Raw genomic sequence first — 15,313 nt, 5'->3', positions numbered from 1 at the left:
CAGGTGTTCTGTCCAACCAAGCAGTTAATTACATTAATCTGGTGTTATGGGTTATTCTACCTTTCTAAATGCAATTAATTGTGGTTCATGCTATTGTGTCATTGGCAAACTTTTGAAGACACACACAAATGCTCAAATTGCATAATTACATCCACTGTTATTTCCAGGCAGGGCCCATTTAATTTGACAGCCTTTAACTGAAAGACTAAAACTTTCAAAAGGTCCAGAAGTCCAGAACACTTGGGATCACAGAGCGCCGAGTGTAAATAAATCTTGGACTAAAACACTTTCAATCTGGTGTTCCTAGGTGAAATGATTCAAATGAAAAAAAGAATAGTGAAATCATCTACATGGCTATTTTTGCTGCACGACACCATCGTACAACGTAGTATAAACCAGGGCTTAAGTGGTTAAAATGCATTCTCTAACATACAGACACTAAAGTATCTGGATAGATATCACATCAATAACTGGTGTAGAGGGCAACATTACACCCCAACATGGTCATTTGGTTGTGAACTCCAATAGATAGCAATTTTATAATCAAATTCAAGTGCCTTGGAATTTCTGTATTTATTCATAGACAAGTAATTAGGTTTAAATGTGAAACCAGGCTTTGCCGTCTGTTGCCAAGTTACGATGACGACACTAGAACAAGTCTTTATACACAATATTATTGAATTTATATTAGAACATCCAACTGTGGCATCTGAGTGAACATAACTATTCAAAAATATGTTGCGTGAAGTGGTTGTCACTTCAACTGAGGCACAGTAACAGCTTGTCCAAGCTAAAAAAGATCACGGACCTAATTTTATCACTGCACCACCACCTTTCTCTTTCATCATGAGAAGCATTTCTGGTTGAAAAAAAGATTGTTCAGCTGCTGCCTTGACCATGACGGAAGAGAGACGCTGGGTCTGAAAAGGACAAAACAGTTTAAAGGTTGAATTGAGAGGGAAAAAAAACCTTACAAGACATGGGACTTGGGTATCAAATATTGTGCATGTCAGCGGGATGCTATGCAGAGAGGAGTGGTGAGCTCAAAGGACACATCGACCGAACCGCTGTCCTTGAATGTTCTGACGCCTCCTCCCCTCCCCGTGTGCTTCTTCTCCTCTAGACCATAAGCACACCGTCAGCATTATGAGACAACAACACACTGTACAGTCCTGAGTGTTATGGGTCAATTTGAACATTCTGATATAAATCGACACTCAATCTGCCTAACCACAGATTGAAAAATCATACCATGATGATACAGGTAGACTAAATACAATGAATATCCTACCATACCATACCAAGACTAATCACTCATCAGTGAAAATCATACCATGTAACTTGCCACTTACTGGTTCACACTGCTCGACTTCAGCAACAGCTTTTTCTAAAAGCCATTCTCACAATAATGAACATTTTAAACTTATTTAAAAACATTTATTTAAAATTCATAATCAAATTTGCACATTATGCAAAGAGCTGGCCATTTGTTACATTTTTATAAGTTAAACAAGTGTTGCCTTTTACTTTGCATGTTGTGATTGTAGTTATCATAGTATAGTTTACTAGTTAAAAACATCCAAAGAGTATAAACCACGCTGATGTACATAGTCTGACATGGGTTATTCAAATAATCTTAAATGAAGGAACAGATATTATTACTCTTTGTAATGTGAATCTTGGAGCTGGGTAACTAGCCGCCGGCGGCAATATACTATTCATGTAGGATGATTCAGAGTAAAGGTGTTTCTTTGACGGGCGACGGGTGAAATTCATCAACAAAACCTTCATAAGTCATATTATTGTTGCTACCAAAGTGCTGACAGAAACAACCGAGGGCCATATGGAACGGCTGCATGGGTGCAGCTGCAGTGCACTGCGGTGAGCAAGGCTCCGCGTGCCTTGCTACGCAGCAGGTGCCTTTTCAAAACACAGTATTGTTGGACCACCTTCACAAAAAGACAACGAGCCCTTTTGACATTAATTAGACAGCTTTGTGGCTAGCGACAGGCGTGGCTACTACACTCCTCTCAGCACGTTAAGTCCTGTTTGACGGTCGACAGAGGCATGAGTGGGCTCCGATCCAGACACAGAGCACTTAAACTAATTGAGTAATGTCCCTTTCAGCATAGCCTCATTAAATTCTCAATACTGACGTGTGTTTCCGGACGTAGCTGCAGAAAGCCTTGAGTCAGCACATTCACAACATACAAAATATGGACTGGCGTCCCGTGTGCATCAGTGGGGAATTCGGGCCGGGGCAGGAAAATAATTCATAATTTTAAAAGCATGCTTTAGATATGTATAAAACCTTAAATAAGCAGCTCTTTAAAACAAAAAGTACAAAAATACATTTCTAAAAGTGGTGGTATAATCATAAAATTAATTCATAAAAGTCAGTCTTTTAGCTCATCATGTAACGCCTGAGAACGCCACAGATTCACCATCCTCAATGCTGAACCTCAACAATTTGCATCACGGTTCTGGAAAATGCAGACGGGTCAGTTTCCTCCCCGCAGAACGAGGCTGGTGGGGTCAGCGGCGAATGGAGTACCGAGTGCAGGCGGGACTCGTAGTTGCTGTTCATACCGGTGCAGGGCCTGTGGAGAAGCTCTTGGCCCAGACCGGGCAGGAGGGAGGTTTGAGTGTTAGGGTTAAGCCGAGCCAGTAGATCGCAGTCCCAGTCTGAGTCCGAGGACGACGGGGAGAGGGCAGCCATCTCTGGGGCTAAGGACCAAGAGCGGGATTCTTCACTGGACGCGGGGCAGTGAGATTTATCGCACAGAGAGTATAGAGAGGGATCAGGCATCTGTGCGGTGCGAGTCTCAGCACGGGCAGTTGTCTCCGTGCAGGTTGGTTTAACAGACGTGCCACAGAGACTTGAAATGTCAACCATGTGCCCTAACCACTGAGGGAAATTCGGTAAACTAGGAACAAGGGACGTGTTAAGAACCAGTTGGCTTGGACGGAGCTTGTACGTCTGCAAAAACTGCAGGGTCGATTTTGGGACATGTGTCTCAACGAGATCTAAGTTCTGTTGCTGATCTGTGTTAAAATAAACGTGTTCCACAGCTGGTATGCTGTATGCAGCACTACAGATTGAGGTGTGGTTTGCCGACGTGGCCATTAATAAGTCAGCCTCAGCTACTGGCATTACGCTGTCTTCTGGATTACTGTAGGTAATGGGGCAAAAGATTGGTCGCAACCTCTGGGAACTAGTTAAGGACACCCTCCTTCTTTTCCTCGGGTTGCGCTCGGGGCTGGCCGAACAGTAACGCTTTCCGCCATTTGGTACCGTCGTTGACAGCCGAGGGAGGGACCGTGATCTACGTACAGCCTGACCAGGATGCTCATCGCTGTTGTTGGGGTGCATGAGCCTGTTGAACGACAGAGGCTGACCCTCTCTATTCGAATGACCTGGTACAACCTGGCAAACAACCTCTGTTTGCATTTGTGTTAGAGGACCGAGGATTTCCATATCAAACTCCTCGGGTAGATATGGATGAGAACTGAGAAAGGGGGGCTGTGAGTAGGAGCTGTGGGGCTCCAGGAGGTCATCTGGGACTTGGGGGCTGAGGACTGGTGGCAGGTGGTCAGGGGAGTCCGAGTAGGGAGTTAGAAGAGGGGGATCGGACCGCAGGACAGCTGAGCGGGGACCGTCGGACTGGCTGTCCAGTCGAGGGGTGGTGGGGCTGGGGTGTGAGGGCTGGCTGTCTGTGTTAGAGGACCGAGGACACCCCAGTCCCACCCTGCCAGGCAAGGTGGGACTGGGGTGGAAAGGCTGGCTGCCCAGTCGGGGGGTGATGGGACTGGGGTGGGAAGGCTGGCTGTCAGCATTTGGAAGTACTGGAATTGGGCCAGCCGGGCTGGAGGACAGAGGCTTCGTGTGAGGGCTTGGAGCTTGGACCTGGATCAGCAGGGCCTGGAGAGCGTGCTCTGTCTCCAAATCTGTGAGAAGCTCCAGCTCAGCTGGACTGGGCACTTGAATGGGTGGAGGAGGAGTTGGCAGCCTGCAAGACCAACAACAAACATTATTATTTGTTTCTGAATCGACAATATAAAATTAACAAACCAGTCACCCATCTACCCATGCATCAATTACAGTACAATGTAGAGCAGGACTTTTATTTTCAGGGTAATGCAGGAGCTCTGCGTTAGAGACCGGCATCATTTATCTTTTCAATGATGACCAGTTCATTGTACATCATCCTGCTTATTACACGGCTACTTTATGAACAAATTCAATAATGAATAAATATTGATTTTCTTAAATTTTATATTAGCATATAAGCTATAAATAAAAGTTCATTAGATTCTACAATTGGAACTGCACCCATAGCAACATTTGAGGCACAGCACTGGTAAATAGCAGGCCATAGAATGCCTTAATTGATCTGACTGGTATTCAACAAAGCCATGTAATTAAATTAAAGCTAAAACAAGAAACCTTTTGTGTAAAATGTAACACGACAAACAGTAAACAATGAGTAAATATTGACAACACACAAGTACGACTTAAAACAGTTTAAAATTCCCACAAGTAATCCTCCAGCTAGCTCAAGAGGTCATGAGTTGGATGGAGGTGGACACAAATAATAATACACCTTGGAGAAAGAAGAAGCTCATCCTAATTAAAGCTGCAATCTAGGACTAAAATTAATAACATTTTGACAGACCCTGATGAAGACCTTCTAGGTCGAAACGCGTTGGTCATACTCATTTGCCTTGCTCTAAATAAATTCATATATTTTTTCACGTGAGACGTGAGTGCCTTGGATTTTTTTTCTTTGCAAGTCTGCATTTCACACCTTTTTTGTCAAGCAGTACTTCTTTGGAAATCCTCTTTTGTTCATTAATAAAATGCTATTTGTCTATACTGTACGTGCATCGGTAAAGTACAGAAATTCCATAACGGATCCGCCAGTTAAAAACTCGTGCCTATAGGTCTTGCTTGAAATCGCGTAATTTAATATCTTTTTCTTTCGTTTTTCCTGGAGAGATGTGATGTTTACAGTCAGTGAGAGAACATTATGCAACCTGTTGTTCTTGCGCTCGACCGTAACCCGAGTTTTCACGACACTTCCGGTCAGGTACTGTACCACTCGTCCTAGGATATCATAACGTCATAACAAAGGTAAGAATAACGTTGGCTGTAATTCTCCTTTAACACCAATTTGTAACTCATAGTGAACAAATGGAACCAAATGTACCCTTATTGGTCCATTTGGTTTAATTGTAAGAGATAAATCAACGCTGAGGATTTCACTGTGTAGAGGTCGAGCACACCATTCAAAGAAACGGGGCCGACAGAAAAGAACATGGCGGCCGTGTCCATTGAAGTTCAATGGAGAAGTGTGGCACCATGTTATATTCGGTTCCTCAGGCTTGATATTTAGTCAACTTTACACTTTATATTCATGTCATACGTGAAATATCTGAAAAGTGTCGTAGGGTGACCACCTCCAACCACAGCAGATGTGTAACTTACTTCTATTGCATTAACGTACCGTACCAAATAATGTTTTATAGGCTAAGTATATGCTACAAGCCCACAATGAGTCACATCTTAACCGAATGTTCCCCCCTAGAATAGAGACGCTAGGGTTCATATGGTTAATTAAAAGAGCAAAGATATGCGATTGTAAATAACACATTGGTAACACCCACCGGGTCGGCACTGCTCGCGTTTGCTGTGGAGGATTGAGAGAGAAACCTGGATGCATGTCAGCCACCAGCTGGTTCACCTCCACGTAGTTAGAAGCATCCAGGACAAAAGCACGGTGCTCATCAGACTGCAAGTGCTGCAAGGGACAGAAAAGAGCCAACATGATGACAAACACAACACATGACATTACGTACAGAATACACCAAATCCTATAGGAAAGAAACGTTAGGTAAAGTTGCAAAGACAGAAGAGAACATTATTGTGAAATACGTAGTAATTATGTGGATCTCGGGATCTACATAGAACCACGTTCTATGTAGATAAGACATTAGTCATCTATGATGGTCAGTCGTCTGTGAGCATCAGCATCTATGATGTATGACTTAAAATTTGGTGAAGGCTTCAGCTCAGCACCATTGTCTTTTATTCTAAAATGTAATTTAAATATAAAAAAATGTTTTAACATACTTTGGAAAAATAAATGAGTGGAGGTACTTCTGTGGCCTAATGGGAGCGTGCATAAAAAAGTTTGGCACTGATCGGTCCAGCGGTTTGGGAGATTAGCTCTGGACACACAGACCTTGTCAGAGATGACTAGTGTCTTCCAGAGCCATACCATAAAAACAAAAGATTGCATAGAACAGTTCCACCTGAGAAAGTGTTACTATTAGATGCAAGGTTTTGACCACTGGACACAAAAATATGATTTTATTGCAAGGATGCCCTCCCTTTGTTTATTCTTTAAAAACTTGGATGTATTAAAGCAACTAAAAACAGACTACGTATCCACAACATATCTTCATGTAAATTGTGATCGTGTTCCATTAGAGGAGGAAGTATTCGGCAAAGGAGTTTATGTGATAAATAGCAAAGGAATGTACCATGTGTATCATGGATGTGATTTCTGACATAGCTACATCCAGTCAACTTAGTAATTTGTTCCTATTTGGATACATCTAAAACATAAAACACCATTCATTTATTTTTACAAAGAGCCCCACCTGTTCCTGATTGACATAGGGTAGATGGCAGGATTCACAGTAGCCCATGTCCTTTTTGCGGCTCTGGCGAGGTAAAGGGCTAAGATCCGTTGGACTTTGGGGTTTGTTTTGGCTGCTTCTCATAGCCTTTCCCGCGTCCCTGTTTAACAAAGACATGGTGTACATGAGGCTCTGAAGTAACTCAAAACCTTAACATAATCTGTTAGATATTCTCTTACAGTATGTGAAAAATATCAACTGCTGATTTCTCAAGTCGGTATGCATGATGCACAGTACAGTAACAAACCTGTGTTTATCCCGTCTTTTCTCTTTTGCCGTTCCTTCTGGCCGAGGAGGAGGGGGGGGCTCAAAAGGACTGAAGCGACCCCCATAATACAGAGTGGGCATAGTCATGGACTGCATAAGCAGGGGCTTGAATTTCCTAGTGACACAGCAGGAAGAGACATTTCAATATCAGATTTTAGAATGAGGTCACATAAAACATGTTAAACATCATTGAATTCAGCTGAGGAAATAAAAAACTTTTACTATTAACAACTTAAGTCCTATTTTATAGTTTAGCCAATCGACTACAGTAGGTGGACAGTGACTTGGACCAGTTTCACTTTCAAAACCTTTGCATCATGCATGTCACAAACAATGCGGCACTCAACACCAATGGTTTTGATAATGTGGATTGTGGAAGTTAAAGGTGGATTTGTGGATAGGACTCTATATGAAAAAACTTGTTATATCAACAAAACGCATTGCATTATGTTTGTGTGACATGCATGATGCAAAGGTTTTGAAAGTGAAACTGGTCAAAGTCACTGGCCACCTACTGTACTGTAGCTCCACAATTGTTTTATTCAGACTCGTTATTTTAGTCCTGAAATGTTTTTCTCATGTTCACATGGGCAAAATAGGGACGCCAGGGTGAAAGTGGCTAAAGGGATGATGACCGTACTATGGCATAATGTGAGAACCTTATTATGCAACCGAAACGTGCGACTTGTTTCAGATGTCACAGGTTCAATTTCATATAATATGGGGTCTAATCCCTTTAATTAGTTGAAATGACAGAGCCACTGAATAGAGTTGTTAGCACACAGAGATCCCCCTGCTGCAGTGGGGCAGCGGAGCCTGCCACAGCCCAGCTGCCAGAGAAATCTTATCCCCCGCTTGGAGCTCCGAGCTCCGGGGGAGCGCCACCACTGAGGCCTCATGTCACATTACCAGGCGGGACTCCTGAACAAGTTCAATTAACCCTTTAAGACCGGGAACGCATCCGTGTCATTTTTGGATTTATTTGGATATTCAAAAATAGCAGATATACAAGCTCATAGCACGGCACCGAGTAGATCTGCTATTTTTTTTTAATCGTGAATCTTTGAATATATATATTTTCTAAAGCGAACATTTTGAACTCTGTTACAACTTCTGGGGGTCCCTGGAACTAAATATTTTGAGATGGGGGTCCGCGGCTAAATACATATCATTTTGGGGGTCCTTGACATGAAAAAGTTTGGGAACCACTGATATAGCAACATACGTTTTTTTTTTAAACGGTTAGGATTTAGAAGACATTTGCAGAATATATATTAATAGATTTGAAGAAAAAAAAAAAATCACGATAAAAAAATGAATAGCAGATCTAAAAGCTCAAGCTATGAGCTTGTATATCTTCTATTTTTAAATAGCCAAATAAATCTTAAAAAGACACAGATGCGTTCCCGGTCTTAATGGGTTAAGAAAATTCATCTTGGGCTGAAACACAAGCCTTCACAACGCCCACTGGGGGGTAAGAGGAACAACGAACGCGGGGACAGGTGACCGCCGTCCCATTGTCGTTTCACCTTTTGGAATTTGAGCTGTGGGAAAGTGTCCGTTCTGGAGCTAAACAAGCAATAGTTCCATGGCCAGCTCTAGGAGATACCCTGACCTGACCTGCTCGTTCTCCTCCTCTTAATAAATACTATGAGTAGCTAGGCTTTCTTAGTCGGGTGGCCCTGGCAGAGAACGAAAAGCTGGTAAGCGATGCCGAGTCCCAGTTGCGATGCAGATGTTTTTAGGGCTGTACTACCCTTGGAGGTCAGAATTAAACTTTAAAATTTCTGCTGCACAGGCTGAACTGTGGTCCGTCTGTAGTGGAAGGATAGGATCTTTTTACATGATGAGGGGAGGTCAGGGAGAGTTTAGAGGGATTTTTTTGGAGATAGCTTGGGTACAGTGGAGCTACAGGTCTCTAAGGATAGAGTTGCAGTTGGATTCAAATTTCCTTCATAGGTGCGCAAAAGAATCAAATGAAATAAACACACAGAATGGACAAATGCTACGCACCTGCTCAAGTCTTCAACTTTGAGGTAGGGGGACCGCAAAGATACAGCTGTAGAAGAGGAGAAATGACAAAACAAATAAAACAAGCCACTCTGTGCAGAAATACTTACAGGATTACGTGGAAATAAATATATATAACAATACTAATGTATCAACAAACCTTTGATAACACGAGCAGTAAGACATCTAGTGGAATTCTTCTGCTGAATGAAAAACAAAAGTTCATTTCACAAATCAATGAGCTGCTCATACACTGAATAGTTTCTTTATCATCAGAACAAAAAAAATGCAATCAAATTATAACAGAAAGCAATGTACCTCTGGTCCACTGTGTTTGGTATTGAAGCTGTCTCTTGATAAACGTTGCAGGTATAAAAGGACATCTTAAAATGCATTAAGGAAAAATGCAATAACATGGCTCCCGAGTGCACTGTGATTAGAACCTAAATTGTGTGAGATGGTTAACAGTACAAACATTCAACACACATACACAAGATGCCACCTGCTGGAAGCGGAGGTGTAATAGATTATACCGAATCAAAGATGTCTGCTTATTAATACATACAAACTGAAAGTCATGCCAGAATCTTAACCACCCCGGCATGGGTTTCTTAAGTTTTTCTTTATCCCCGTTTTGGACATGTCCTTATAGGCAAAAATATTCAACATTTAAAAAATAAATGTCTAACGTGTTCAAAGAATAAAAATAGCCGGCGGATGTGCAAGCTCACAATGCATTGCGACGCATTCAGTGCATGGCTTGCTGCAAGAGGTTATTGTTCTTCTGCAGAAAACACTAGACAGTTAAAAGGATACCATCCACAAACAAGATCTTCACTCCCCAGGATCGAGCGTTGGCCAAAACACTGGTCGCTTGTCCCTGCAAGGCAGACATATTAACTCTGGGCCCACTGTATTCTCAGAACATCCATTTACGTCAGCGGTTCTCAAACCTTTTCATTTCAAGGACCCCTATAACTCTTGAGAGTGTACAAATGGAACCAAATGTAGGGCTGTTTAAGTTGACGATTAATTGAAAATTGGAACATATGTAGCCTTTTAGGCTTCATAATCAAAAAATGCACTATTTCTGATTTTTTTATATTTGAAAATGGACCCTCTCGGAGTTACAGACCTGGAACCGGGAACCCTAAGGGTCCCTCGGCCCCACTTTGGGAACCACTGATCTACGGGTTGAACAATAGCACATATCAAACTGAAGTACTCACATTGTTGCGAATGGCTTTTTCAAGTAGAGCCTTGCCACGGCTGCCACAAGGCTGCAATTAGTAACAGAGATTAAGTTGTTAATAAAACGTGATGTACACCAAAGCAATGTTGTTTGACTCACCTAATGGATGGCAGCATGTGAGTGCAATAACGTTGCTATGAATACACTTACACTAATCTAGAAAGGTACACTCAGTATATCTCTGCCAGGCCGGGTGAACTCCACATCTGGGGTCGTCTATGACAGTGGTTCTCAAAACTTTTTCATGTCAAGGAAACCCAAATGAATATGCATTTGGCCGCAGACCCCCATCAGAAAATATTTCGTGCCATGTACTCCCATACAAGATTTTTGTTGTTAAAATGTTTGGAAAATATTCAAAACTTTTTCAAGATTTTTTGAAAATAGACGATGTATATTGGGTTACAGTGGTTAAACTGATTTTGATGGTATCTTAACAAATTATGCTGGGAACCACTTGGAACCAAATCAAGGACCCCTGAGGGGGTCCCCTCCTCCCCGAACCCCACTTTGAGAACCAGTGGTCTATGATGCCAGTCATCTCTGAGGCATCTATGATATGTGACTTGGGCAAGGTTTCAGCCCTATCAAACAGCACCCTTCCATCAAGTTAAATATTTACAGAAATATAAAACCTATGTGGGGAAAAAACAATGCGTGCAGGTACTTCTTTGGCCTACTGGCGGTCTGCTCAAGTAATGTGGTGCTGATCGGCCCTGCGGCCTGGCAGAGATAAGTAGGGTGTATGAGACGGAACACACTGTCATAATTAATGACTCAAAAGTCTGCTATTTTTAAACAGAGAGGCACTAAGAGCACTTTGTCATTGTCCCCAGTGAAGGAGAAACCTCTTCACTTATAAATACCCTTGATGAGCTATTGAGCAAGGCACTTAACCCACAGCTGAAGCTACACAGTGGCTAATTATAGAAAACTGTGGTTGAATTAAGGAGCAGCCATGAATGTCTTTAACTGTAGGAGTGTGAAGCAGACACTGTAATCAATGCCACAGCAAAGAGCTACTAAGCAGGAATTAAACTTTAAGTAAGATAATATTAGGAAAGAAATGATCAAACCAATAGCTAAACGTCCTTATAGACAATATCCCAATCCAGAGATAGGTATACAGTACATCGGCATGATACTGATGCACAGTATAGTATCGGGGTGCATCTACTGTAAGGCTAGACAATATACACAATTATCCAATAGGAAACACTTCAATAAGCAATATGAACATTTTCAAGATCAAGATATCAAGATATCCCCAATTATGTTGCTTGCCCTTTAACTGAAGTCAAATGTAATTAAATTAAGTATTAAATCATTGAGGTACATTGCTGAATTTCTGTCAGCAAGGACGTTTGGAGAAAACGTGACATTCGTCCATTGTAATGCCCAGCTCAAACAATGCGTGTTGTGTATACCGGAGGTCGAGGGGTCCCTGGTCGCTGTGTGTGGCCACTGCTGGGGATGTTCTCTCTCTGTGTGGAGCGACAGACGTCTCCACTCGTCCCTTTGGAGCCCACTTTGCTGATCGCACACCTCTTCTCCTTCAGTCCCTCCTGGTTTCCAGTCACCACAAAGCTCACGTCATTGTGCAGAAAACTCTCGACCTTCTGCAGAAGACAAACAAAACATCCCAGGATCAGTCCAGTCAACCATAGTGGCCATAGTTGCACAAAGCTAGTTGACTAAAAAGCTAGACATTTCTGCTAAAGAAATGTTGAGTGGATTTAAAGGGAAATCTTAAATGTGCTGCCAACTATCAATTGTGCTCCATTGCTGCTGATGCCTAATGAGTTTGAAGCAGGCCGAACCCATACAATGCCTCTATGTATGCATAATATATAGTCTATAGCCCGATTTATACTTCGCCCTACATGGGGACATCGGTATCTGCAATTATGCAACCAATGTGTCCCAATTTGTCAACAGTTTCAACATTATTTGGGCATGTCATTATAGTCTAAATCTGGAAAAGTTTTCAAAAAATAGCTAAATTGGCTGTTGTATGTGCCATGTGACCATTATTTCCTGATAAGATATCAATGTTTTTTGTTGTATCTTTCTTTCTAAACGCTACATGGATAGTGTGTTGCAAGTGCCATTTGGATCTCAGTGCTGTAGCGTACAGTAGTATATATGGCAATGATAGTGACAGAGATAAACAGATCAAACTGCCAGCAGCGTACATATCTATATCTATAAGGACTGGATAATCTATACAGTACTGTGAAAAATAAGTGATACTAAGCTCAGCTGTATCAATCATTTTGCCTATACAGTATGCTGAATGACAAATCACGTACATACAAGCCATTTTCTTATGCAGCGCATCATGCGTAAAATATACAGTAAGGACCCTTCATCTTCAGTCATAGAATCATCATCAATCTATGTGCGCTGTCGCTTACCCCTCCCAGAAGATTGATGGCCTCCACGAGCAGCGTCACAGAGCGAGCCTTCACGCTGTCCAAGTAGAAGGACTTCCCCTGCAGCTTACTGTCCCCAGCACACAGTGTGCCCAAGAGGCCTCTGGCCGCAGGCGCCTGTTGCTCCATGATGGCCTCCTGGTGCAGGCACAGGGAACTTTACACACCCGGCAGGGCCCTTATCCTCAGGAACTGGTGGTCTCCCAACTGTTCCAGAGGCTTTCGTTACTGGGGTCCTAGCCTCTGGAACAGCCTGCCGGGGGAGATCTGCGGGTCGCTGTATCTGTGGACATTTTTTAAAAGAAATCTTAAAGACACATCGTTTTAGCACTGCTTTTACTTAGGTTTCTACTTTCGGCATTTCTCTTGTTGTTGGTTTTACATTTTTAAATGTATTTTTTTAATATGCTTTCATTTTGCCTTCCTGTGTTTTCATTATTTAATTAATTGCTTGACTGATTGACAATACAACCTGGGTCCTAACATAGGTTAAGATGAAGTTAAAGATAACAGTATTCATCCATGAGGTGAGCAACAACATACGAAATATTAGAAGGAAGAAAATGCATTGGTTTAGTCTCGAGGTAGGCTAAATCTGACATGCAGCTCCCTCCCAACACCGTATTATTACACATTTCACAGCTATGGGCAGCCATAGGTGAAATCTGGCCATCTGGGAAACAGAAGGCCCTTCCCCAGTTCACGGCCAGGCCCCTGCTATGTGTCAAAGTGTCCCCGAGCAAGACCCGGCCTAACCCTAACCCAAGTTAGTTAAAGCGCCCATCTGGGATGGGAAGCCATCAGCTGGGTGAAGCTAAAACTGAATCCCCCCTGGGACAAACAACGGTCTCCCACCGCCACCCAAAAAATATGGAACTACAGTACAGTCCATAAGACTGGTATGTGCAAAAATATGTATGTGCAGTAGCCATAATATGCACAGAGCGCAGGAGAGTGTTTCTCTCTCAAACAAAGGGCCAACAGAGATTTCAGCATGTTCATGTCATGGATTATATGGATTATTTTATGCAGAAAAAGGAAAAAAAATACTAAAATATTCTGGGAATCACAGTGGAGCATAATATGCATGATCTAAAAGCTCAAAATTGATCCCAGATATTTTTTTAACTTGAATCGAAACTTTTAATCAAATATTAGAGAAAATTAACACCAAGCTGATGTGCCTCAAAGTGGCAGCAGGTTGGGGACTTCATCTGATGGTAGAAGCCACAATGGTGAGCCACAACCATACCTGCAGACTGCAGTCACATAACACCTTATCAGTATAAAGCGCTTCACACATATCACCACATTATGCAACCTCAATCCCTGCACTGGTTGTTCCAGTCTGTCCCAACAATATCTACCTGGTGGGCCAAACTCTGTAGAATTTTTTTTAATGGAAATTTGAAGTGTGCTTTCCAAGTTAACTGACTGTGGCCCCAATGCAGATTTTTTTGTTGTCCCCTGGACAGCTGAAAACATGCCTTCTTATGTACTGGTTAGTTTTTTTTATTTTAAAAGCGTATTAAAGATAAATAGACCATGAGTAATACTTGGTAACAATTAGGCAATACATTATTGATGTTATGGAAATATTTCTTATATTGGACCTTGGTTATGGATCACAAATTTAAGGGTCAAGCTGCTTGACCCATATAGCTAATAGAAAACATGGGAGCTTCTGCTTACAAAGGAGATGTCTACTCTGTGACCCAAAACAGTTGAAGAACATATGGGCTGAAAATCTATTGTGGAAAAAGTAAGTACTTTACTTAAGAAAAAGTATCAATACTGCAACGTAGAAATACTCAATTAAAAGTCCAGTAATCAAAATGTAGAAAGTATTCATTATGCAGAATGTCCGTCCATTTAACACGTTTTCAAAATGTAAAGATGTATAACAATCTTTTGAAAATAGCAGATTTACAAGCTCACAATAGATCGGCTATTTTCAAATGTATACAAAGCCGAAGTGGTTAATGTATGTTTTGTAATCAAAATCTAAAGTAACTAGTAACTAAAGTTTTCAATAATTGTAGTTGAGTAAAGTATTCACCTCAGAGATGTGGGGGAGTAGAAGTAAAAGTATCGAAACGTTGGAAGACTCCAGCAAAGTTAAAGCACCTCAAAATTGTACGTAAGTACAGTACTTGAGTACTTAGTTACTTTCCACCACTGGTCTCATACTTTACTTACATAATTGAATTTAATTGTGTAAGAATATGATAGAATATTCTATGCTTTTTTGTCGCTGGCCAAAAGAGAACAGATCCACAAGCTACCAACGCACAATGAGGCGACGCGTCGCCAGCTTGTAGATCTGATCTTTTTGGCGAGTGATACCGTCGTACGACGCAGCATACGCCCAGGCTTTAACCTTTTATTCGTTAGCTTAGCTAAACGGCTACATTAAAACCCCCTCAGACACGCTGTAGAAGTCCATTATAAACACACAGAAGCTGCTCTGTGCAGCATTACGTACCTTCTGGTGGTTCTTGTGCAGAGGAAAGTGTTTTATAACAGACTGTGTGTGAATTATAAAGCACAACGAGGAGGACCAACCGCCATTAGTTTTAAACAACACAAACAAAATGAGGACGTAAGAAAACGTCACGTCCTGTTTAGCTCTGAAATATGACTG

General features: G+C 41.8%; 1 protein-coding gene across 2 annotated transcripts; it reads right to left on the bottom strand.

The window, feature by feature from the left end:
* Window positions 1-1,760: 1,760 nt before the first annotated feature.
* Window positions 1,761-15,250, bottom strand: dbf4b (DBF4B-CDC7 kinase regulatory subunit). 2 transcript variants are annotated; one of them, XM_084078842.1, is made up of 12 exons: window positions 15,155-15,250; window positions 12,652-12,952; window positions 11,662-11,853; window positions 10,212-10,262; window positions 9,799-9,862; window positions 9,301-9,365; window positions 9,143-9,185; window positions 8,986-9,031; window positions 6,953-7,087; window positions 6,667-6,805; window positions 5,668-5,801; window positions 1,761-4,010 (listed from the first exon to the last, which is right to left on the bottom strand). In XM_084078842.1, exons 2-12 carry the CDS (start codon window positions 12,796-12,798, stop codon window positions 2,450-2,452), a joined length of 2,577 nt encoding a protein of 858 aa, XP_083934968.1. In that variant the 5' UTR covers window positions 12,799-12,952; window positions 15,155-15,250; the 3' UTR covers window positions 1,761-2,449. The 2 variants fall into 2 exon arrangements, with proteins under 2 accessions (XP_083934968.1, XP_083934969.1); XM_084078843.1 differs by having other exon boundaries at window positions 9,143-9,182.
* Between the last annotated feature and the right edge of the window lie 63 nt (window positions 15,251-15,313).

The sequence above is a fragment of the Gymnoscopelus microlampas genome (genome assembly GCF_963454915.1).
Source record: "Gymnoscopelus microlampas genome assembly, chromosome: 14".
In the NCBI taxonomy this organism is placed as follows: Eukaryota; Metazoa; Chordata; class Actinopteri; order Myctophiformes; family Myctophidae; genus Gymnoscopelus; species Gymnoscopelus microlampas.
This window is presented reverse-complemented; position numbering and strand designations above follow the sequence as displayed.